The sequence below is a fragment of the Dermacentor andersoni genome, chromosome 9 (assembly GCF_023375885.2).
Source record: "Dermacentor andersoni chromosome 9, qqDerAnde1_hic_scaffold, whole genome shotgun sequence".
Taxonomy (NCBI): Eukaryota; Metazoa; Arthropoda; class Arachnida; order Ixodida; family Ixodidae; genus Dermacentor; species Dermacentor andersoni.
Genome location: NC_092822.1, coordinates 68218565 through 68244325, shown reverse-complemented (window position 1 = coordinate 68244325; position 25761 = coordinate 68218565). Strand labels below are relative to the sequence as shown.

The 25761-nt window shown below is 46.2% G+C and overlaps 1 protein-coding gene across 1 annotated transcript; it reads right to left on the bottom strand.

The window, feature by feature from the left end:
- Positions 1–562: 562 nt before the first annotated feature.
- On the bottom strand, positions 563–24815 carry LOC126528595 (probable serine carboxypeptidase CPVL). Its single transcript, XM_055069188.2, has 4 exons — positions 24617–24815; positions 9914–10106; positions 7110–7434; positions 563–1565 (listed from the first exon to the last, which is right to left on the bottom strand). The coding sequence occupies exons 1-4, from the start codon at positions 24751–24753 to the stop codon at positions 736–738; spliced, it is 1485 nt and encodes a 494-aa protein (XP_054925163.1). The 5' UTR covers positions 24754–24815; the 3' UTR covers positions 563–735.
- Positions 24816–25761: the final 946 nt, after the last annotated feature.

The following is a 25761-nucleotide window of genomic DNA, read 5'->3' as shown; positions in this document are numbered from 1 at the left end:
CTATGTCAAATGTCGGAGGCCCTCAAACAGCGTTAGTCTTATTGAAAAAGAGTGGCTGGAGCTCGTCTTTTCTCATACGTTCGATACGCCTCTCTGTGCAGTCTGATCTCTTTTCGTGCAACATTTCCCGCTCTCCTATTGTACGACTGTTCTTTGATGATTTCATTGTTTAGCTGGAAGTATTTTCTTCCCAGGACCATATTTAGCGCTCTCTCGTTCTCTAACCATATATTGAGATTATGTTATGTAGCCGAATGTTGCCTCGCCATGTTAAGCACTGCTTTTTTCCATGGCTTTTTTAATTTTGCCCATTGTTCCAAAGTAATCGTTCACTTGTTAATTAGCGCTCATGTGGTGGGGTCTCCTTTTCGTGCTTGTCCAGCTCGTGCGCTGAAATTTCAACATGTTTAGCATTGTTCTCAGCCAAACGATGTTGTCATTTTGCAAATGAATTTCGTGACCTTCAAGATGCAACCGTTACACCTAATTCGCGCCATATGCACCAATGACCACGTAGTTTAATACGCGTGTTTTAATTAGAAAAAGTTGGGCTGAGGCAATACAGTGTACGAAAATTTTTAATAGGAGCAGTGCAACCGTCGAGTACTTGGTTACATATTGCGAAAGAAACCACATTTTCTACAAAGCTTCGTCAAAATACCGTAAACACATTGTAATGCAGCAATATTCCCCAGTTTTGTTTGCTTTGATTGCTAGACAGAATAGCAAACTAAATTAGCAACTCCTTACCTCCGGTAAGCTAGGCTTACTTTGGAACTCCAAAAACCGGTTATATAGCTCACTGACTGCACGCGAGCGATCCAACGAAACATAGTGGCCTCCGTACAAAACTGTGGCACACATAACACTGCCAGCTTCTTTCACATAACCGAGAAGATTGAGTGACGACTTTGTATCGAACCAGTGGGTGCGGTTAGCTTTTTGGAGCGCTTCTGACCCCCGCCAAGCCAGATTCTTTAAAGACTGCTCGATGTTGACAGCTGGAAATACGGCGTCCAGTTGCGCCGTGTATAAGAGAACACGAACGTTGTTCAGAACATTCGTTAGGTTATCCTTAAGGTCCACGAAAAAGTCTGTTAACGCTAATTTTAGTGCTATTTGATACCTAGTTCCATCAAGCGTCCTCGAAGAACCGACGTGAATTCTCTTCTTAAATTCTGAGCTGTTTGCATAAATCATGTACGACAAAACTTCCCTCGGCCTTTGAGGTGTTGTGATGCTTCCATGGTGATGGAACCCGCTGAGACTTTCGAATAAACTTTGCTGGCTTTTCATACGCAAGTTGAGAACAGTTTGGCTGAGTAGTACAGCCGCTTTATGCTGTTCTTCTGCAGCAAGCGTCTGAATCATATCGAACCTTTGAGCTAACAAATTGCGACCGCAATCATCAAGTAGACTGGTGTAGTAGAGGAAGTCGGTTGAATTGATGATATCCATCAGAGGGAAAAGAAATCCGACGCCAAGCATGACTCCTTTAATGTGCAGGGGAAACGGGCGCGATGCCTGGGGCACTAACATTTGTGCCACTCCAACGGCTGACCTTGCTGTAAAAGGTAAAACACGGACACATTAGTAGGCATACAAATGCAATGGACAATAAAACGACAATTCTAATCTATGTATCTGTTTTTCACGTACTCTGTGAGACACCGAATTAGCAGACCCACCAAACCCCTGAAAAAATGCATAGAAATGGTAGCTTCAATGAAAGAATTATGTGCCCGAAGTCGTGCAGTTTGGCAGTGAGAATATAGAAGTAGCATTTTTGGCTTCATTGTGTAATTCCGTAGGGAACAGAGCCAGTTGCTGGCACCTATAAGCACATTCGTTATTTGAATGCTGTCATGTGTGTGAGCTATTTGGCAGGACATTTCGCTAAGCAAGTTTCGCATTAGATATGCGTGTCAAAGGCCGCGTACCTCTTGCCTAACAAAGTACTAATCGTTTCAGGCATGGTAGCGTACTGTGAAGGTGAAAACAGCTCGTGAATGTTCTGAGCAGCACAACTCGTATGAAGCTTCTTTGATCAGCCAGTCCGATGCTAAGATAGCTCAGCAGAATAGAGTATGGAGCGTGGTTGAAGCTCCCGGCTGTCTGGGTGCGTGCCTGTGACCTGCCTGCTTCGGCGCATTGACGAGAAATAAACACCACTTGGTGTCACGTCCGACTCCCTAGCGTTGAGTTTGACTGCATTGTCCCTAGGATATCTGTTTCTATAATATGCTGCAACAACATCGTCTTCTGGCCTTGTAGAAACAGGCGGAGATGTGCCCCTGTTTTTTCTGCTTTCTTTATGTTACAATCATTCACGAAGCTGAACACGTGATACAAAACATGGAAAAGTAAAAGCCATGGTGAAGCTAGAGACAGAATTTCTTTTATCTTTCGTATTCCGTATTCAATACGTGGCAGAGTGATTAAAAAGAGACGCACAAACGACTAAGACACGAAGGAAATTGTTGCGTATCTTTTCTTAAAGCAGTGAAAGAAAGAATATGAAACAACTGACCTTACGTAAGCACCGATGGGAGCGCGCGACTGTTGTGTTAAACACGGCAAACAGAGTATGCGGAATTCTCGCGTAAGACGTTGCTGTGTTCCTGGTATACATGAATAATTGAAAACCTATGCGCATCTCTACGAATGTAAATGATATCATATTTGTTTTGTAAATAAGTAGCTGACGTTTCTGAGAGCATTAGCGGCTGCCTTCGTATTCCATGTGCCCTTTGTCACACTCATAGTCACTCAGGTTAGTGAATATGATGTATGAAATATCCTTACGAAAACATCCTGCTCGGCAAATGGTTGGAGCAGCACTTTTCAGATGGAAGGGTTGAAAGTCTGGCAGAAGCTGAGATGCGCTCTTTTCGTTCATTCTTTTCTCATTTCTGCTTATCCATGGAATCACGATTGCTTGCGATTTCGCACTTTATCTTTTGCAGCTCTTCCAGCCCGCCGTTATTTTTTACTTCAAAGGCGATGTGTGAGTGGGATCTGTGTCTTGGTACCGTGCGGTGTTAGTACCGTGAGGTTTCCAAGGTATCCTTTGGAAACGGTGAAACCTAATCAACGGAGAAATGTAAGGAGCTGGCAAGCATAGGTCATAGGCTCCGCATTCGCCATTGCAGCTCGTTTACACTCGAGCGACAAGGGTCGCGTAAATTTTTTTTGCTTGCTTTGGACACCCGTTCAACCCTGAGACTACATATTCGCTGGGGTGGGGTTTACTAGCTGTGGACTTTCGGGGCATAAACACGACGCTGTACCTCTGCAGAATAGTCATAGCGAGGAGTATTATAAGGGTTTCAAGAGACGCAGGCGCGACACCGGATGTCCGTCGGAAATGTGTCATGTGATTTTCGTTTGCACGCTTTGGTCGTTTCTAATATGCAATAACTTATGTAACTTGATTTAAACCGAACATTATCAGACTTGCATTTTCCAGACATAAGCCAAAGAAACCTGTCGGACACTTAAGAAAATTGTGACAAGCACGGTGCCCTATATTTCATTATATTTTAGAGAGAGCCCTGCCTTTTCCTAAAATGGTAGGACCTGTACCATAAGTAGCGCTTAATTTCGATATAGCTAAGTAGCACATAGAATCCAACAAGCACGTTCGTTAGCGTGCCAGTCACACTCAGGGAAGGTTGCCTGTCACACTCGCCAGCACTTCCTTAATCTAAATGTGACTAATTACTTGGGTGTTGTTTTAAGTTTTGTTATGTTGATTGATGATTTAGCTTCCGAGGTACACTGACGCTGCGCCGACAGAAATGGTGATGCTGGTATGAGGTGGGATCCCGACTTCATGTTTTAATACAATCAAACCACGGTGATAGACAACCCTCTTCGACGGTATCTGCTGATCTGGGCACAGCGTTATTGATTTGGAAGTTAAGTCGGTGACCGTGCATGCCGTGTTCGGTCAAGAAGTCCTTGCAGAGAATTACGTCTCAGGAGTATTGTTGAATAATTCCTATGGTTGCAATGGTAAGTCTGGTCATAACTGTAACTCTTTCCATGCAAATTCCAGTAAGCATTATTAGGTGTCCTCCAGCGGTGCGGATTTGAGGACCATCCCATGCAGTCTTTAGCTTATTCAACTTGGCGCCGAATTATCCACTGATGGTGCTGTAGTCGGCTCCCGTGTCTACGAGAGTGGGGACTTTCTTGACATCGCGAAGCATTCAACGTCGGGGGTTCTTTGGCCTGCATTCCAATTAGGTCGCTCCGTCGGGTCACGGCTGCCTCGCACAGGTCCGCTGTTCTTACATCGCGTCATCAGGTATTTATTTTATCGGTGGTATTTCCTTTGCTTCAATGTTTCGACTGGCTGGAGGTGTGTCGTTGCCACGTTTTCGAGATGGCTCTTTCAACTTCGTCATCGTTGGCGGATGATCTTGTGCATTTCGACAAACAGCAACCGCACCTCCATCGGTTGCTGTTTGTCTACACTTGAAAACCTTCACTTGATGTCCTTCCTGGCCGACGGAGCAGCGTGTGAGGGCAACATCGAGGCACCTCGAACTCCGACTGTCTCCTATTGTGTCGTTATGACAATGACTGCGCAACGCGCTTATTGGTGCTCTGTCTGGGCTGCAGCGGCAAAAGTAGCGCTCGGACTTATTCGCTTGGCGCTAGTGAAACCACGCAACTTTGCAAGAAAACTGCCGAGAAGCGGCAACACGAGAGCGATAAGCGACTCGGAGATTTGCCACCTGCCAGGTTCTCGAGTGACGCGAGGGTGGTGGGTGTACATCAGCGATGGACGGAAGCGATGGGGCTCATCGCTGCTCCAGAAATTCGTAGCGACTGCCGAATTTCTTCCCGGACGTTGTCTGCAATTGATGCAACGTGGGGCTGCGACGCTGGGAACATCCTTCGTAGTTCGTCGCGCATAAGTGTTCTAATTGTGACCCGCAGGTTTCTGGAGCAGAGTACATGAACTGCACCGTCTAGCATCGAGCTGCGATTGCACTGTTTAGCGCCCATTTTCTGTCTTTAAAAAAATTATGGGGTTTAACGTGTCAAAACCTCCTTCTGATTATGAGGCACGCCGTAGGGTAGGACCGTGGCTGGGATTCGATCCCCCGACCTCGTGCTTAGCAGCCCAACACTAAGCCACTACCCATAGCCACTAAGCAACCACGGCGGTTCGTCTAAATCTGATTGCCGGGTAAAATGCGTCGACTATTTATACATGACTCATCGCACATTCAAGCCCAGTGGTGCTTGCGTTAGTTCCAGAATGTAAACTAATATTCGCTTGACGAATACAATCTAATTAGACAAGCACTATTTTGCTATAGAATCAGCGGCAACATTACGTACGTTCCACACCGTACGTTCAACAACGATTTCGGCAGCAAGTTTTTGACGCGCTACACTCCCTATTGTAGCCTGGAGTGCGCGTCACACAAGGTCTCATCACATCCCTCCACCTGTGGCCGCGCGTGATCGTCAACTGAAAGCAGCACTTTGTGCCTATGACTCCATAATTCCATGGACAGAGCGCCTGCTTTTGGTTCTACTAGGTCTTCGCACAGCTCTGAAATCAGATGCAGTGTTCCTCAGCAGAACTCGTTTTCGGCTCGACATTTCGTGTATCCGGTGAGTTCTTTGCTTCGGAACCATCATCTGCTGACCTACAATCTTACGCCAAGCGCCTTCGCATTACAATGGCCACTGTTCTACCACCGCCGGTTCTTAACGACAGCAGAAATGTTTACATGAGCCCATCTTTACTTCATAGGAGTCAGGTCTTCATCCGTCCCGACGCTGCTCGCGTTCCTTTGCATGCTCCTTACGACGGTCCCTTCAAAGTCCTCAAGCGTGACGCCATGTTTTCGCACTTCTTGTCAGTGGACGCGAATAGACAAATTCGATCGACCGCTCGAAGCCAGCTTATCTAGACTCTGGCAATGCCATGCCTACAACTTAAACCGATCAACGGCAGTACGTTCATAGCTAGGGTTGGGGGAGCCATATGTAGAGGACAGTACTCATAGAGCCCTTCGGCGGAAAAAGACGTGACTGGGCTCGCGCCATCAGGCATATAGGCTCGACGATGGTAGACGCGACATCAACGCAGTCACCAAATAAATGGCAATTCCTTTTGGCCTTCTGTTCCTTGAAGCTACACATAAACCTATGGCAGTGCATCACAGATATGCGAAGGAATCAAACGAAGAATAAAAAAGTTGGCTGCAGCAGTGTTGCTTTAAGTAAAACAGGTCCTTGTCATTAAAATAAGTGTATGTGTTAAACAAGGCGTAGCGATTTCCTTGGCGTGCAGTTCAAGCCTAGTTAAAAGAAGCAAGCAGCCGTTCTGCGACAAATGCCAGCGTCCACATTGATAGAATCGCAAGCATAAAAACTACTGATTAAGATATTGGGCAGTCTCATTGCTTCTTCAGTGATTAAAAAATAATTTCTCTTGCGTGCAATTTTGGTAACTCCATGAACTAAAGGTATTTGAAAGAAAATGTGTCAAATGGCTCACAAAAAATACGTTTGCAAGTATTTAGGATAGAGACACCGAACACCGAGTGGGATAAAGAAAGCTAAAGAGGCCGCAGCACTTTTTAGCAAGTTTAGCGGCTTGGGAGACCCAGATTTTGAAATCGACACGTGAAAATCATGTCCATAGTCACTTGAACACGAAAAATTCTAAAGTGAATGCAGGACGGCTGTTACTGCAATCTAATGACTACATTTTGGTATTGCGGATCTTTCTCATCCTTTCGTTTTTTGTTCCCAACGCAAGGTTATTGTGTTTCATTAACTAAACTTCCTTTAGGCTTAACTAAGCTACTAGAAATATTTGAGTGTTTGGAAGAAGGGAATCATGAACATTATTTACTTAGCCAAGTTCCAAAGAATAAAATATATGAACGACTTTTGGCCGAAATCGACAGTAGGTCGAGTGCAGTCGTTAACTAGTTAAAGCGTGGATCCGTAAACATATATAAGCGTCGTTTTTTCTGATCTTTGAGTTTTGTGTATTTGGCGCCTGAGTTGCTCTAGCGCCACTATTAGAAACCTTTTTTTCGGGCGAGCATTAATAGGCAGCAGACACGTACCTCCATAGGACTCGCCAGCGATGTAAAAGTCTTTGTCCTTGTATTCGGGAAAAATTTTCAAGAACTCCTCAAGAAATGTGATGACATGGGTCGAAGCTTCATCTAGCGAGGAAGGGTATGCTTTCGTTTCGCTGAAGCTGTATCCGGATCCAACAGGCTGGTCCAGGTAAATAATGTTGAAATTATTTAGTAGGGTGTGTTCTCTGTAGTAAAGTTTTCCTGCGGCATCAATTCCGAGGGGTCCGTTTTCAAGAAACTGTCCAAAAAGCGAGGATTTTCCAGGTCCACCTTGCAGCCATAAAAGCAGAGGTTTTCCGGAATCGGGCTGTGGATGAGAAATAATTCTTATGTTGTAGAATTATGGTCATTACTGAAAAATATCAGACTCCTTTCTTTTATCATCCATAGTGCGGATTGTAACATGTAGGGTAATATAGGTCTTCTCATATATTTATTGTTTTGACCCTTCAGGGACAGCTTGGTCAGCCTTGAGAGGCAGTTATGTATATTCTGCCGTGTAAAACGCTGCTGCATTTTTTTGTTAGACAGATTTTAACAAATAAGTCCTATTCAAAGTTTCTAAACTGATAAGTTAAATTATTGAGAGATGAGCACTAGCATCTCGCTGCTGTGGAGCACATATAATGTTCTCATGTTGCGATGTGGTAGTACGTCGTTCTTTCATATTGAAAAAGATACCAAGACGTTATGACAATCCCCACGCTCTACATAAGTGCGGCATAGCACTGTGGCCAAACTTGTACTGTGACCAGAAAGTAAGTTGAAGTTACTCTATACTTAATAGCAGTAGACAACGCTATCAATAAGTTCTTCAATTCTTAATTTTAGTGCCCTTAGCGACACACGGAATCTATCTATGTCTCTAATCGTTTTCCCGCCAACTAGGGTCCCAGTATAGTCCATGGTCGAATGGTCGGAGCATCGGGCTGCTGTCCTGAGAAAACAGAGTTTAAAAAACATGGTACCAGTGACAACTGACCATTGCTGCAAGTGAGCTTGAACTGCTCGGGCACAGCATGCGGCTTAAGTCAAGGAGCGCCGGTGTCGCACTATACAAGAACGTTCTCAGACGCCCCTTCGGTATTGAATCCGTAACATTACGTCTATCGCCCCACGTTTTACAATATGCTAGTGCACAACAGAGTGGTAGACGTCCACACTCACGTAACGTATAACGGCCAAAAAATCGCCGTTGCCGCCATTTACGTCAGTCACGGGTCACCAAAGAGATGGCGGAGGAATTGATGTCAATGCACCTAATAGCTTACTGCAAGACTGCCCTGATACCTTGCTACGACAACGTTCGCGAACGGGACGTGCCGCTCGCCGTCTGAGGTGACTTCAACATCGACCGCTCGAAGCGCCAAAACGCGTGGTTTCCGCGGTACATGAGGGAGGCCTTTGGCGCCGAGCGGACCTCCCTCGACATGGTACCCACGGCTAGGACCGACCGTGCGCTCCTTGACATCTTTGTCCGCGGAGTCAGACACTTTAGACCTCACACGTATGCATGGTATTTCTCTATCTATCGCCGTCTCCTCGTTGTGATCAACGACAGACGAGAAGACGATGCATTGCCGAACCTATGGACATTTCTTCCTAAGCAGTACAGATGCATAAAACATACATATCGTCTCTATACACGCAAATGTACGTTAGTGTACCTAAAAATTTACATACAAGTCAATTAAGCTACATAAATATATATAAGCAGTATGCAATCGACGATCATTTCTCTGTCTAGTTAATTCCACCATCACAACAATCCATCACGCATAATCACCAATTACACACATGTGGCAAGAAAGTGAATTACTGCCGCCAATCATCTCCATGGGATGAATGTCCCGCGATTTTTTTTAGAATGAGGTTTGCATACGTTTGTAGACGCAATCTTAACGGAGAAAGCAGTGAGTGTACGGTTTGGTTTAAGGATGATAGCAAAACTTAATTTATGTAGCACGCGTCGGCGCCGGCTAAGCACGCGGCTTGACTTAAAATATTAGGGCACCCGCAATGCCAAAATCAGCTTGTTGGGCGTGACTATGAAGCGTATTTGCTGTTCAAGAGGGTATTGAGAAAGGCCGCTTTTGCGAAGAGTGGCTACAAATCGGAAGCACACTCTACTAAGCCAAGATGCGAGATGGCGATTCCAGTGCTTAATCGTCAGATAAGAATCCGCATTTCCAAGGGCATTTTAGCTTCTTGTTATTTATATGTACATGATGACACGAAAAATGCTCTCCTGGTGATACCAATCAATGCACATGAACGACGTCTCTTCGATTTGGAAGGATACGTTGATTTTTTAGTTATGCTGGGGGCAATTTTTTTTTATTGTGGACCTCAATCACTTAGTACCATTTGGGGCTAAATAGAATATTGAAAAATATCACTTATCAAGAAATTTACTAATCAGTACGAACAGAACATATATAAGTTTGGGGACTTCATCTTCTGAAATGTACTCAATTATCAAAATCGGCACGTTATGTATTGATCTAAATTATGTCAGCAATTTTAATAGTAGCTTGAGACATTGACATAGCCAAAATACAAATTTCAATAATTACACCAGTGAGGCTCACTCAAGAAGTCTCGTTTTCCGATGCATACAAAAACAGTGGGAGCATTCAATTTAATAGACGAACGTTATTCCCCTCGAAACATAATGCAGCACCATAAGACGGCAAATAGCACTGCGAAGATGCAAAGCAGTGCTAGATTTATGTTCTGTAAATTGGTATGTTTCGCAGGCGCAGTCGTTGATGGAAGCTGTTTACCTCAGACTTGATATGTAAGAAAAACAAGTACGATGATTTGTTGCTTTTGTCAACAGGAATATATCCAGAATATGCCCTTAGCTTGTCGCATGGCTTTGGCAAACAAACACGACTGGCTTTTCTCAGTTCAGTAAAACGTGTCAGAAGCATCCCAGCATCAATGGTATCAAGAATGGTGTCCTCGGACGGGTCACTGAAAAACAAGCAAACAAAAAAAGACGATTAAAAACAGATGCGACATTGCAGGAAGACGTTGCAGGCATCTGTGCATTAAAGAAATTCTTCGCAATATTTTGCCAGCTGCAACATTTTGTTGTGACAAAAAGCTATATTTTTATATAGCCCTTAGTCGCCAGGCAAAGAAGGAGTTTACAACGCTGAAACATAAATCTTCACCATTCTTTCCAGAAATTAGAGCTCCTCACACTTTTTACAATAGAATCTATTGTAGTTAAAACAAATATTTACAGAATTCGAAATGACACCCGTGTACATGTCACGTTTGAGGTTACACAGTCGAATTTGGGAGCAAGAAAATAAGCTGCAGCATCGACGAACAGAATAACCAGAAATATACAAAGATGCACGTAAATAAAATAGCATACACGTTAAAAAGTAGAGTCATGAACTACCAAATCAGAATTTAAACAACTCCTATCTTGACACTCAAAAGCACCAATAGCCTTGTGCACCCCCAAAGATTTCAAGGTTAGTTATTCTGAAATCGGTTCCTTGGTTGTACATATACCGCATAAGCTGGATGCATGGTCGCGTCGATTTGTATACGCAGAGCTCGGAACAGCAAATATGTGAATAATGCGACATCATTTTATTGTAATGTATCTGTACGTTTCGCACGGGCACAGCAAGATTGTGAACGGGATGAAGAAAGAAAAAAAAGAATAAGAAGCAATAATGATTCGAAGGAAACAATAAAAAAAGAAAAAATGGCAAGAAAGTGCTATTTGCTAGCGTGATCAATCTATAACCGCATGGCTGTACATGACTGAACTTGCCCTGTCAATTTTACGTGTGGCGTGTATATCATGCGATGACGTTGAATATCAATTGTCACAGTGTCCTAAACTCGCTGGAAAGCACAAATATCGCTGACGCACTTAGGCGTCAAGACGTTTTTTATGCTGAGGTGGACGATATGATGCTGCGGCGACGACACTGGGCATCTTGAAGAAAAGAACCAACCATTTATTTCGAACGCCTTTCTATTGCTACGGAACAGTGTTTACAATGACGAAGAGGCGAGCAGTGAGAAGACGACGACGACGATTAGAAGCTAGCGCGGGCTGTTGCCTCTTGGCCAAGTGCGGCGTATTCCCTTGTAAATATACTTGTATATGGCTTTTCATCTGCGTCTTCCTGCGTAACATATCTGGTGGAGGTGGACGTTCCCTGTACCTCGCCATGGAGCTTCGCAGTGGACGGTACGTCGAGCCTTCCTTCATGGCTCCCGGCGACGACAACTCGACTCCGCCGGCTCCGACACCTGCTACCACTTCGACGACCTACATCACTCTCCCCGCTCCCCGTGATCCTGGCATATTCTCGGGCAAAGATGGGGAAGACGTCGGTGACTGGATCAGCCTGTACGAACACGTCAGCCGCAATAACCGGTGAGACCCTACTATCATGCTCGCCAACGTAGTCTTTTACTTCGGTGGCACACCTCGAGTTTGGTATCGCACGCACGAAGATGAGCTCACCAGTTGGGATTCGCTTAAGCAAAAGCTCCGAGTCTTGTTCGGCAACCCATACGGTCACCAACTTGCCGCGCAGAAGGCGTTATCCGGCCGCGTGCAGACGTCAACAGAGCCCTACGTCACATACATTCAGGACGTCTTGGCTCTGTTCCGCAACGTTGAAGCACACATGACTGAGTCCGACAAGGTCTCCCACATCCTCAAAGGCATTGCCGATGACGCCTTCAACTTGCTCGTTTTCAACAACGTGGCGACGGTGGATGCAATTATAAGAGTGCCGCCGCCTGGAACTCGCTAAAAGCCGACGTATTGACCAGCAGTTTGCCCGTCTGCCCAACACCCCAGCGACATCTTCCTGTGCCGGCGCTCCTCGTCCCACCAACACTGGCGATGTTACCCGGATCGTGCCGCGTGAGATCGAGGCCGCCAATCCGGCTGCCTTCGACTCCAGCCCCTCCAACAGACCAGCAGTCACAGTTTCCCTGATCCAGGCAGTTGTCCGGCAGGAATTCGCAAACATGGGTCTTCACACCATCTGCTCAGCCCATCGCCCTGATAACCGACCGGCTTCATGGATTCCGCTCCGTCCGGCATCTTCTTACCCACCACGTTTCCGCAACCCATCTGAATGGCGCACTGCTGACGACAAGCCCATCTGTTTTCACTGCCATCAAATCGGGCACATTTCTCGGCATTGTTGCAGTCGCTGGAGTTCCCCGACCCGGTCTACTTATACTGACTACTCTCGCCCCTCAGGTGGCCCTTCTCGTTCCTATGTCCTCCGATAATGCCGCCACTGATTTTCCTACGCCGAACTGCCCCTATTCTCGTTAACCTTCGTCCCAACGACGACAATCTCGCTTTGCCCAGCCCCGTCGCTCTTTTTCGCCTCCTTCGGACGTCGCTTCCAGCCGGAAAACTAGACGATGCAGCGCCTCGAGGTGACGCTGCATTGCTCCCTACGCCGCCAAATCCTCTACTGACGTTGCCCACTCATCTGAATCTTCTTGACGTGCAAGTCGACGGTGTTTCTGTATCTGCTCTTATAGACACTGGGGCGCATTTGTCGGTAATGAGCGCTGACCTTCGCCACCCCCTGAAGAAAAAAAAATTGGAGGACACTTAAGCTTCGCCTTCAAGAGTGGAACGCGACAGCGTTCCCGTCGACCCGCCAAGGAGTGTAAGACAATGCGCTACGGCGCAGTGATCACTTACGAGGCGCCCCGCATCGGACTTTGCACCCATCAATCACGCGGTGAGCGTCGAGCAACGCAGCGTTCCGCGCGGCAACGAAACGTGCGCCTGAGCAAGCGTAACGAACCAAAGAACTCGGTGTCTCGGAGGGGGAAACGATGTACGCCAGCCAAACGTCGTGATCGGCACGGGCACAGAGATAGACAGATAGTGATCTAAAGAAAGGAAGGACGCTTGCTCTTGAAATCCGTGAGGGAGCGCGGCGAAGCGTCGTCAGGGGAGAGGGAGTCCGGGCCGCGACGCGCCTCGCACCGGTCCCCGCACAGCCCCAATGCGCGCGTGGCGCGCCACCTGTCGGGGAAGCGCCGTACATTGAGAGGAGGGGGTCTTCTGTGTTTGCCGCAAGATGGCTCTGCGTGTGTGGAAAGCACAGAAGAAATGTAGCGGAAACGCACTTCGCTACTCGTGTAACTGCGAGTTCTGTAAGTTACATGTTCATAATTACCGATATAAACCGCAGTATAAGTTTCTACGGCTGGTTTCTAAGGCAACACCGCATTCACTAGAGGCGCTTTTGTACCGCTTTGAGGCATCGAACTCGTGGCGCAGTGGTAGCATCTCCGTCTCACACTCCGGAGACCCTCGTTCGATTCCCACCCAGCCCATCTTGCAAGTTGTTTTTTATTCACGAAGTGCCTCCCGGGATTTATCGCTCACGGCTAACGCCGCCGACACCGACACCGCCGACACCGGCTTTTGTGCGACACCAGCTCCTTAACGCTGCCGCGTTAATAATCACGCCCGCCACGACGCCTGTTGTCCGTGTCGCCGATGGCGGAACAACCCCTGTAATTGGTGTGTGTGCCGCCCGCGTCTCCTTGGCCGATCCCTCCACTATCGTGCTAGTTACAGTCAGCGCCCACTGTCCCCACGACATCATCTTCGGCTTCGACTTCCTCTCCGCACATTCTGCTCTCATCGCTTGTTCCGCAGTACTCTCCGCCTTGACCTGCCTGTTCTGGATTCCGCTGAACCCCACACCCCAGTGGTCTCAGTTCCGTCGACTTCGTTCGCTTGCCACCTTCGGCATTGACTTACGTTGACTTCGTGTCATCCCCACCAGTGCGTGATGGTCACTACACGCGGCTTCTATGCAAGACGTCCTATTTACACACGGGATCACAGTACATCATACAGTTTTATGTATCACGGCGAATTGCGTCTGCCTGCCAGTGGTCAATTTTGGCTTGACGACACAGGTGCTGCCACGCGGGATGTCTCTAGCCCAGCTTCGCTCATTCGAGGATCACTCAGTAGCATCTATTGCAGTAGACAATTCAGCTGATCCTCCTCTACCATCGCTGTCGGCAACTCGTACCGTCACCGACTTACAGAAAGTAACTGCGCCCGACATGCCGTACGAGCACGCTCGTGAGCTCTACCGCGTTATGTTTTCCTACCACGATATTTTTTACTTTAACGATCATCCTTTGGCCCAATTTACAGCTGTTAAACATCGCATTATTACCGGGGATGCCCCTCCTATTCAACGCCGCCTGTATCGAGTGTAACTGACTGAGCGTCAAGTTATTCACGCAGAAGTTCTCAAAATGCTTGCCAAGAACATTATTGAACCTTCATGTAGTCCATGGGCGTCACTTGTTGTACAGGTAAAAAAGAAGGATGGCTCATGGCTCTTTTGCGTGGATTATCGGCACCTTAACAGGGTTACCGTAAAGGACGTGTATCCTCCACCTCGGATTGATGACGCCCTCGACTGCCTCCACGATGCTCGCGACTTCTACTCTATTGACCTTCGCTCCGGCTACTGGCAGATTGCCGTGGACGATCTCGACCACGAGAAGACTGCTTGTGTAACACCCGACGGTGTTTATCAATTCAAAGTGATGCCGTTCGGTCTATGTAATGCTCCTGCCACTTTTGAACGCATGATGGACTCCCTTCTTCACGGTTTCAAATGGTCCACGTGCCTGTGCTACTTGAACGACGTTACAGTATTCTCGCCAACTTTCGCTACGCACCTCGAGCGCCTCTCAGCAGCCCTGGACGTTTTTCGTCGAGCCCGTCTGCAACTCAACTCATCGAAGTGCCAATTCGGCCGTCGCCAGATTACCGTGCCTGGGCATCTCGTTGACGCGAACGGAGTGCAACCGGACCCAGGCAAGATCCATGCTGTTACGCACTTCCCTGTTCCGAAGTGTGTCAAGGATGTGCGCAGCTTCATCGGCCTTTGTTCGTACTCTGCGTGTGCGGAGTACGAACCCCGTTTCGTGAAAAATTTTGCGGCCATAGCACGACCACTAACCGAGCTTTTGAAGAAAGCGCCCCTTGGCAGTGGGGCGATAACGAGGCCTCTGCATTCTCGCATCTAATCGAGCTTCTCACAACGCCTACCGTTCTGGCCCATTTCGATCTTTCTGCGCCTACCGAAGTCCGTACTGATGCCAGCGGTCACGGAATTGACGCAGTACTGGCCCAACGCCAGCGTGGCAATGACAGTGTTATCGCTTACGCCAGCAGGCTCCTCTCACCCTCGGAGCGCAACTATTCGATCACTGAGCGTGAGTGTTGATACATGTACATACACTGCGTGTTGCTTGTGGCCGATGCACGCGGGCGCACCGACGAAGACGACGAATGCTCTCTGGCTCTCAAGCTGTCGGCTGAATTGGCCAGCGCTGCATTATCTTTTCTAAATATACTTTGTAAATAGGCTCCAGTCTTAATCCTTCGTTCCCGTAACAGTATGTCCGATGTTAAAATCTAGGTTGAGGATTGAGAGTTCTCCACCATGGTAGCGTATACATGGTGAAAGAAAGTGACCCACTATAAGGATTTCTTGCCCCCTTATCTGCCTTCCCCCCTCTATCCTTCTTATAAGTCTCTAAAGCGAGTGTTGTTTTGGTGTGCCAACTCTGGTGGAACGAGTAGGGACGGGCTAGGTGTGGGCATGGGGCTGCACACTTGGCAATGGGACGCATATGAGGTTAGTTGTGCTTTGTGTAACGCAAAATCATTTTGTAAAATATGTTAGTGCTATAAGTATGTGTTTGTGACGGAAGATATTTCGCAAAGGAATTAGAAGGTCTAAAAGCTCTCCTTTGTATATCCAGAACGTCCCAGGGCAGGTACTTCGTTCTTTGTGACGTTCCTTCTGGTCGGCTATAAATCGGCACGTAAATCTCTCGACAACCAGGGGCAATATTCTAACGCCCGGGTGTTAAGGTCTTTGGGTGGGAGTGGGTATAGCCCAAAGAGGAAGAGAACGCTGGCGTCAATTTTAAAGGAACCACATAGTGGTCCTACCTTATGAAGCTTTCATTATTGGGTTCAGTGACAGAAAAGTTGGCTTGGCAATCCAAAATTACCTAATTGAAACCAATCGATTATAATCCATGTTAGAATGATCTTGCTCACTCCCCACTATAACTTTCTTTTATTTATTTAATCAATTATTTATTTATTTATTTACTGTTTTATCTATTATTAGATCTTTTTATTCATGGTTTTCTTCGGATTGCTTTTTTCCCACACACAAATTTTTTTTTTTTTTAAGCTCGAATGTTCAAATTCTTAACTCCCGTGTATTTCAACACCTAATTTAACCACCCGATCCCGTGATTTCAACATCTAATTTAACCACAGCCACTCAGGAGAACAACAACAAGGCGGAATTTTGATGTCCGTAAGAAGATGTACGTAGATGTGCAATGGACCGCATGTTTGACTTGGTCACGTTTGTTGACCATGAGATTAGCTGTGGGAACATTGATGTTTCTGTATATATTGATATTAAGACGGCCTTTGACTCGGTCAGTCACCTTCCCGTTATGCTTGGACTCTAAACTCTCGGAGTGCATGGCCGAGTTCTCAAATGGATCGCTAACTTCTCGAAAAACAGAGACATATATTGCTACGGAACGGTATTTGCGATGACGAAGAGGCGAGCAGTGTGAAGACAACGACGATGATTAGAGGCTAGCGCGGGCTGTTGCCTCTTGGCCAAGTGCGGCATATTTCCTTGTAAATATACTTGTATACAGCTTTTCGTCTGCGTCTTCCTACGTAACTCTATAAATACAAATGACGGACAAAGCGACCCAAACACCATAAACAAAGAAATTCCGCCAGGAAGTGTGTTAAGTCCACTTCTCTTCAATGCAGCAATGGCAGGTTTACCAGCAGTACTTCCAGCAGACATACACATATCTATGTATGCTGATGACATTTGCATATGGACATCGAAGAAGTCTCTCGAAGTTGTCAAGCATCGGCTGCAGGAAGCTTTGAACGCAATAGCTGATTATTTAGGCGAACGAGGCATGAGGATATTTTATGGAAAATCAGCGGTTCTGCCTTTCACAAGAAGAAGGGTTACAAATTTTGGTCTTTAAACAGAGGCCATAAGATCGAGCTGGTTCGGAAACATCGTTTTCTCGGCGTGATTTTAGACCATAAGCTTCGATGGATTCATCATTTGACCGCCCTGGAGGACCAAATTAGTTGTGTTGTTAATGTTCTCCGCAGAATCGCAGGCACGAAGTGGGGTGGAATAACATATAGCAGGCAACGAACAAGCGGACTCATTGGCAAAATCGGTCCATAAAGATGCAAAAATTCAACTCATCCCTTTATCACCAATGGATACAAAACGGATATTGAGAGTACTAAAGAAAGACTTGTGTATGTCAACATGGTTTAATGAAAACACTAAGGAATCAATCCTTTACGAAGTGGACCCTCAATTCAAATACCAGCTGGATGCAAAACGTTCTAAAAGAAATGAGACACTAATTCATCGACAGCGCCTTGCGACAGCATACACCAAACACTTCCTATATCGCACCAAACGGGCCCCTTCCCCGGCTTGCTTCTGTGGCCACGACGATGAGGATGTTCGCCATCTAGTCCTCGAATGCCCCGTATACGAGATGCAAAGAGGGCAGCTAGAACAAGAGCTACACTCCATTCATCCTCACCGGCCTTTCTCACTCGCAAAATTGCTGGGCCCATTACCATTGAAAATAGCGCAGCGAAAAGCATTGAACGCACTTCAACATTTTTGTGAAGAAACAGGCATTCTTAACAAATACTAGGTATTGCACTGAATAATCACACGATGTTACTATAACGTTATTCCATTATTTGCAATTATTAGTCCTTGTATATTACATGTTAAAGTTTTCTTTGTGCGTGAATTATTTTAACACTGCGTAATTACTCATCTGTTTATATACTCATCGAAGTCTACATCACGACCGTTTGCGTGTGTTTGTGACTTTGTTTACGAACTCATTGTCGTGCAACTTGCATTTCACTTTTATACTGTTATGTTCATGGGCGTATAGAACTGTGCTGTGGATTTCTGACCGCATGAAGTGACTTCTTTTCATTTTCCTAGATATTTTTCTATTGTTGTTTCTGCTATGAGAAAAGGAGTAGCCGTCACCATCATAAGGTGACTGCGCCTCTTTCTTTTATTTTCATTTCAATAAAGAAAGACAGTTCAGACAATACGTTTGCGGGGAGTTGTATGCGAATGAATACCCTTTGGGCCGCCCGTGAGTTTGTCGTTATTGTGGTTATTAGGGGAGGTGTATTCGGCTACTTCTGAAGTTTTTTAGGTGATGTGAGCTTAGGTTGGGAATGATAACGCTTAGGAAACTCACTTTGGGGCATTGTGCCCGGCGAAGGAGGGGGGAGGGAACGGTACGACCTGGCACAGTGCGCTGGATGACTAACAGGATGCTGGACTAAGGGATGATTATTCATAGAAGGGCATAGACCTTACGTTTCTTAAGCTATGCTGAAAGGCTGCGCTCCGGTGAAGGAATGACTGGCAAGTCGCGCGAGTCAATATACGTCTACAGCAAGCAACGTCGTCTTCCTCCTTTTAATCACCCAATCAACAGCAAATTCTTAAGCTGTAGAGTGAATTGTGCACATTCGCGCCGTGACTGCTTGCCAAAAATAATATAGAACGCCTACGCAACCGAAGTCGAAAGTCTATGACGTGCGATGTATAACGTCACTGTCCGCAATAATGTATTCATTAACACATTGTAACTTCTGGTGTATAATTGCTTAACATTGGTCCGTACAACACATGTTAGCATCATCGATTTGCACGTAAGGCAGCTGAGCGGTTATTTCCCGAAGATCTAAACTCTGCTTATGAATGTAGGAAGACTCCTGTGTTACTGCTTTTTCAGTCTCACTTCTGTCTGGGCGAGTCGCGCCTGACGGCCAAGCGCAGATATTATTTGCGTAGGTAGATATCAGGCACTGCTATTGCTAATACTGCAATAATACCGAAGACTGCTAGGATGAAAATCCCGGCGATGGGAAGTAAGCTCGCGCGTCCTCCTTGGAAGGTTGCGTGGTAAGGTGTACTTTGACTTTCCGCAAGCACGAAGGATAATCTATTCTTCAAATAGAAAACTAAAGACTGACGAGGCCACCAACCTGCATAGGATAGAGGCAGGCACCTTCGACAGCTTACATAAACTACACAAGGTACAGCACATGGCCATTAGGGACATATGTCCATGGTGCGGGTCAATACCAACCCTGTACCACATAACATGGGAGTGTACATCATACAACATAGAACGTCTCATAACAAATCCGAATAGAGATTAGTGGGAGGCACTGCTGGCCATCCCAGACCTAGAGGACCAGATCCACTCACCGCGGTTGCTTAGTGACTATGGTGCTGGACTGCTAAATACGAGTTCGCGGGATCGAATCCCGGCAACGGCGGCCGCATTTCTATGGGGGCGAAATGCGAAAACACCCATGTACTTTGACTTAGGTTCAGGTTAAAGAGCACCTGGTGGTCATTAAATTTCCGGAGAGCCATGCTACGGTGTGCCTCATAATCAGGTCATGGTTTTACCGCGTAGAACCCCATAATGTAGCTTTTCTTTAGGACCAGATCCTCCTGGTAAGAAGAGCCAACAGGCTTGCGAAAGCCAGCGCAGCCCTGTAACAGGGGCCCCGACCTACGATAAGCGTCACATGAGGCCAGCGCAATAACTGATAATTCAGTAAAGTTTATTTACTCACTCACTCTTCAAATAGCTGTGAATTCATTGAAGTGCAACAAGTCGCCTATTTTTAGATCACTACCGCGTTTTACCTACATGGACGTTGTCATGGTTAATCGTTTCAAACATTCTTGATTCTGTAAACATCAATCAATCTTGTTAGTCATGCCAGCACCATCATTTCCATTAGATTTCTAATGTAAATTAGCAGACTGAGGGACGGTAGGACGTTGGGCATTGATTTTCAAGGTCTTAGAAGACCAACTAAGTAGCCATAGTTTATAACGGACTTAGACCTTCGCGCCACGATTTGTTGTCTGTAGCAACACACTGTTGGGTTTCTAACCATGGCTCCCATGGTGGTAGGTCAGACACCGCACAATTATACATCTCTTAATACCGTTTAGTAGAGTAGTTTGCTGGGCCAGTTGGTGCATGGTGAACGTATAATGGTTTCCAGCAAGTACGGACGCGATCACAAGAAGTAGAAACGGACAGGACAACGCTGGACTTACAACTTACAACAAAAAGTTGTAAGTCCAGCGTTGTCCTGTCTGTTTCTACTTCTTGTGCTCGCGTCCGTACTTGCTGGAAACCATTATACGTTCACTTAATAGCGCGTTTGTATTTTTTGGCTTTATTCGAAGTTAATGTCGGCACCTCAATATAGCAGCGTCTTCGTTTAGTCTCAACTAGGACAAGTGGGTTAGCCAGAATTTTGTTCTTTTTTCTTCGGGTGGGATACACTCACTTGACTGGGGATGGGGAGGGTGAGGAAGGGGGAGGGGAGCTTGGAAGAGCCGCATACCAGCAAAGAAATTTGGCGGAGTTGTGATGGGGCACATGCCCGGTGTTCCACTCCATGGTTACCTCACTGAGTTAAATCATTTGTTCTTTCTTTGGAAACGGGCAATATTTTGAAGAGGCATAATCAGCATCCCAGCAGTTAAAGCAGGTGCGCTCGGTTGCGCGTCGGTACGAGCGTCAAGGCCATTGCGCTCGGAGCACAGAAGACATGTTTCGGGGCTTTGCCAGACAACACTCACGTATTCAGTGCTTACATTACAATACTTAAGGGGCAAGCGGACGAGAAGCATTACAAAGTGCGTTAAGTATTCGAACGCGGCATGCGATGGCACGCCCTCACCAGTGATGATGATTTTCACGTTAATCACGAACAGGCAAATTGACAGTGCGAGGAACTTACGATATGAAAATGATAGTTAAGGTTCTCTTGATTAACTTGGTTATCTTGCACCTGCTTTAACCGCTGGGATGCTGATTATGCCTCGTCAAAATATTGTCCGTTTCCAAAGAAAGAACAAATGATTTAACTCAGCGGGGTAGCCATGGAGTGGACCACCGGGCATGTGCCCCATCACAACCCCGCCAAATTTCTCTGCTGGTATGCGGCCCTTCCAAGCTACCCTCCCCCTTCCTCTCCCTCCCCATCCCCAGTCAAGTGAGGGTATCCGCCCCGAAGAAAAAACAATAAAATTCTGGCTAAGCCACTTGTCCTAGTTGAGACTAAACGAAGACGCTGTTATATTGAGGTGCCGACATTAACTTTGAATAAAGCCAAAAAATACAAACGCGGTATTAAGTGATGCAGGCCCTTGTTACCGATCCAGATGATAATGTTGTAAATAATCACCATATAGCTGTTGCTTATCTGTACAATGTCGTATCTGATTGATTTTGCTCAACAATCTAAACCGCGTAGAGTAGCGATGTGGGTGAGTTGGTTTAAGTTCGTCGTGTAATTTCTGCAGCGCGACGTACTGAAGTGCGTAAAGAAAGGTTAAAAGGACGAAGGAATAGAAAAAGAACAGGCAATATACTAGCGATCAACTTTCTGTGACTATGAAGAAAAAGCCACGGAGGCAACGCGGGCGCACGTGAGGGCGCTTCTGAAAAGAGTCCCACGTTTTAATTCACGTTAGTTCAGGCTGATGAAGAGAAAACATGAACACCGTATTAGCAACACTTAAAACAAGACCTAACCCTCCGCTGAGTGTAGAGGTCTACTTATTTTGCGGCGTTTGCCTTAAAGAGTCTGGGGAAACGCGAAACCGTCGCTCGTGGAAGCTGCGTCGATTCAGCGTATGTTCCGACATCTGGTTCCGAGCAACAAAAAGCATTGTCAAACACTGCCGGGCTACTTGGCGCATTAACATATGTGTAGCAGCCATGCGCGCGTAGCTTTCCTTTTGTAGCCATAGAAAGTTGTCCATCCTTCTCTTACTATTCCTTCGTCCTTTTTACCTTTCTCTCCGCACTTCAGTGCTTCGCGCTGCAAAAATTACACCATGAATCTAAACTGCGTTGACGGGTCAAAGGCACTCCGTTTACAAACATCGATGGTAAGGACCCTGTTACGAATATTACTTCTGACATCTTTTATTTCGCCTGGAGCGGCAGCCACGAGGGAAACAGTAATGGCTCCTCGAAGAGGGCAGATGAGATTTTCTCAAGCGTCCCATGCGCGAACAGGATTTCGCGATCCGGAGGTCTCGCCGTAAGAATTTAGGTTAACCTACTTGGCGCGGAACATACGTTGACGTTCATACTCTGCTTCTCAGCGTTGTGCCTGACGGTCCTTCTTGACTAAGGATGCTTGACCGCCTAACCTGTAGCTTTGAAACGCTGTAGTGACGTCGCCCCTGGAGGCAATTACGCTCCGACCACGGACATCCCCGCCCCTTCCTCCGCCTCCCACCCCGCTCAGCGACCAAGAACGATCCGAGGGAGGAAACAATAGCGCACCACGCGCTGGTGGTCTACCCTTTCCGGCGCCAGACGTCGATCAGGTTCGGATAAGGTAATTTCCACGAACTGCCAAATTTGAAAAAGGGTTGCCAGAGGTGTCGCCAGTTGTCAGCACCCAACCTCGACATTCGTGAGCCGTCAACTGGACACTGACCTTTGAGAGGGAGAAAGGTACCCCCTCAGCCCACGTGCAAGTGCATGTTCGTGAATTATGATGACCCAAGTTTCCCGGATTGGTGCTATCCTGGCCACCGCGTGGAGAAAGAGAAAAAAAAAGGGATGGACCTCAACCTGGCAAGTAAAGCCGGCGCAGCGAGGAGCGCCGCAATCTGTTCACTGAGATCCTTGAACGATGTAAACGCCTATGTAGAGTTTCTCTTCCTTCTCTCAACTTGGCGTGATGACTGTCCGGGCACGACACCAACTCGATATCCCATCGGCCACGCAACCCCAATGCCTACAGCATGTAAAAATTTCAAATCTTTCCTCGTTCAAAGTGGTGGTGCGTGAATCCGTACGCACCTCGTTGTCGAGTTTGTCGACTTCACTACGAGGGCAATTACTCTTCTAGAAGAGTAATTGGTTCTTCTTTGGAGCGGCTGCTCCACAGGCAGTATTGCTGGGATGGCATTCGGGTAACCTCAGAGACACCCTCTAAAAAAGCCCCCCAAAAAGAAAAAAAAAACGTTCTGCCACATTCCATCTAAAACTAAAAAAAAGAAATCATTTAACCTACAAGGAAAACAAAACAGCAATCTGCGCAAGAGCCGTTCATAGCTTGCCCGTTCTAGAAAAAAATTCGAAGCAAGACAATTACATGTCCGAATGGAAAACGTGGGGAGGATGCAGAATTGAAATTAATATGAAGATGAAGCTTGTCGTCGGAGTTCCAGTTATTGAATGCAGCGACCCTTTCACATGTTTCCAACCAGTTCTCCGGGTCTTCAAAGGACGATCCGCGGATCCTTGAACTTTTGCAGCACGATGGGAGACGCTGGGCCTGCCATTGGGGTTGTCGAGTTCACCACGACCTTATTGGTCGTCTCGGGTAGAACTTCGTGCTCCGGTGGCAGGTTTTGTAGCCTCCGGCTTGCTCGATAGTCCGGGGACAAGTTGGTGCTGTCTTCGGGTTGCGGGCTTGGATTGCGGCTTTGCGAGGGCGTCCGATGCATGAACGCACAAACACTTCCACCAGATCTCACGTAGTTGTGACGGGGAAGAGCACAGCAGCGAAACTGTCCGTAACAGCTTTTTATTGGGCGAACCTGTGCCCACAACAGCAAGTTACACTCAACGCACAACGATAGCAGCGGACACAGCCGGCGCTCTTCGCAATCTGATCAGCGGGTCAAACGCTTCGGCTTTTATACATCACTCGTGGGAGGTTCTAGGGCAATCGCTGGTGCCCGCATGGTTTCCAGAAACTACTACGCAATTCGTGTCGCGTGTGTGGTCTGTTAACACATGCTCCGGCGAGGACATACAACAGATAGATTGAACGATAACATTGGCGTAAGGTCTAAATCATTCAGGCGCGTCTTGTGCTGAGGAATAACACTTAACATTTGCTAGCCGGTGAAAAGTTGTCACCGGAGACACATTAACAAGTACACGTGTCAATATTCGGTTTTCTGTTACACGAACCATAAAGCTGACCTTTAAAAACGATCTCAAGGAAGATATTTTGTATATATAAAGATAAGCCGCGGCGGACTGAAAAGATGAACCTAGGAATCTAATACATGGAAGGAGTCATTTCTTAGGAAGCCACAAAAAAAATCTATGAATCTCAGGATTGTTTCAGCTTCAATAGCATAGTACGCTGACTGTGCGAAGAAGTAGAAATAAATGTATTATAGTACACTGACGAAGCAAATCGAGTGCGCAGGGCTTCGTGCCTTGAAGTATGATGCTTCGCCACACGAAAATGTTTATGGTTGCTCATGACTTACGAGTTGTTCATATATCGGCACTGCAGTTCAGCTTGAAGAACAGCAAGGTCAGACCCATCGTTCATTTTGGCCACTTCACAATTAATTACTGTTAACGCGCAAATTGATATAAGCATGTGTCCTACTTTGAACGGCATATCTGCGTGCACAACAGCCGAAAAGCACTGAAATACAGAAAACCTGCAAGAGCGGACTGGTATATTTATGCCCCTTCCATGCTGCTGATAATTGTTTAGTTCGCTAGAAAGGCCATGAGCATACGAAGAGTGATCAGCTCTTTTAGAAAGTTCACTAACGAAAGCAATGGCAGATCCTAAAGCTGCAAGGAGGGAGCACTACTCAATGTATCGTGAAAACACTTGCTTAGAATCTCATTCGTAGAGCGAGACGGGAAAACAACTTTTCTTTTTGATGCAAGAAAAATGTCTCATGGGCACAGAAGTTTATCCCATACAGATGTTATCGTCGCAGCAGCAGCATATTGACATTTACATCGTAGGGATAAATCTGTACAATAGAAAACTTAAGAACGATGCAATCCATTTATACCCACGAAAGAAAAACAAGACGACCAAGAGCTCAAATAAACAACTCTTCAAAAATCGTCATTTTCTTGCCCCAAGCTTGACATTTTGGTAACGCTATAGCACAACCATTTTTCTTGAAAACAAATGCTACTGAAGGATTGTATGTATGTATGTATGTATGTATGTATGTATGTATGTATGTATGTATGTATGTATGTATGTATGTATGTATGTATGTATGTATGTATGTATGTATGTATGTATGTATGTATGTATGCATGCATGTATGTATGTATGTACGTATGTACGTACGTATGTACGTACGTATGTACGTACGTACGTACGTACGGGTATGTATGTCAATGCTGAAAGGCCAGATCTCTTTATACAGAAGCCACCGCACCAGCCGATATGCTGTAGTGGGAGCTCGAAACAATAGGATACATAAAAAGGCGTTGGCAATAGATAAGAAAGAAGATAAACCTATAGGTCCCCACTGATATTTCATAACCTTTCAAATAACGAAAAATCGAGAACAGTTGAGAAAGAAAAAAAAGAGACAGGGAAGCTCACCACAAAGGCTGTGCATTTACGCATAAATTTTGAAAACTGCTCAAA

What these genes read in the sequence shown, in the direction of transcription:
- LOC126528595 (XM_055069188.2), bottom strand. Translation starts at nt 24,753, where the DNA reads ATGCCGTTCAAAGTAGGACACATGCTTATATCAATTTGCGCGTTAACA. An exon ending in TGCCGATATATGAACAACTC is followed by an intron (nt 10,107 to 24,616) that starts GTAAGTCATGAG and finishes CTTGTTTTTCAG; the next exon opens with TGACCCGTCCGAGGACACCA. An exon ending in CGCTGGCGAGTCCTATGGAG is followed by an intron (nt 1,566 to 7,109) that starts GTACGTGTCTGC and finishes TACCTTTTACAG; the next exon opens with CAAGGTCAGCCGTTGGAGTG.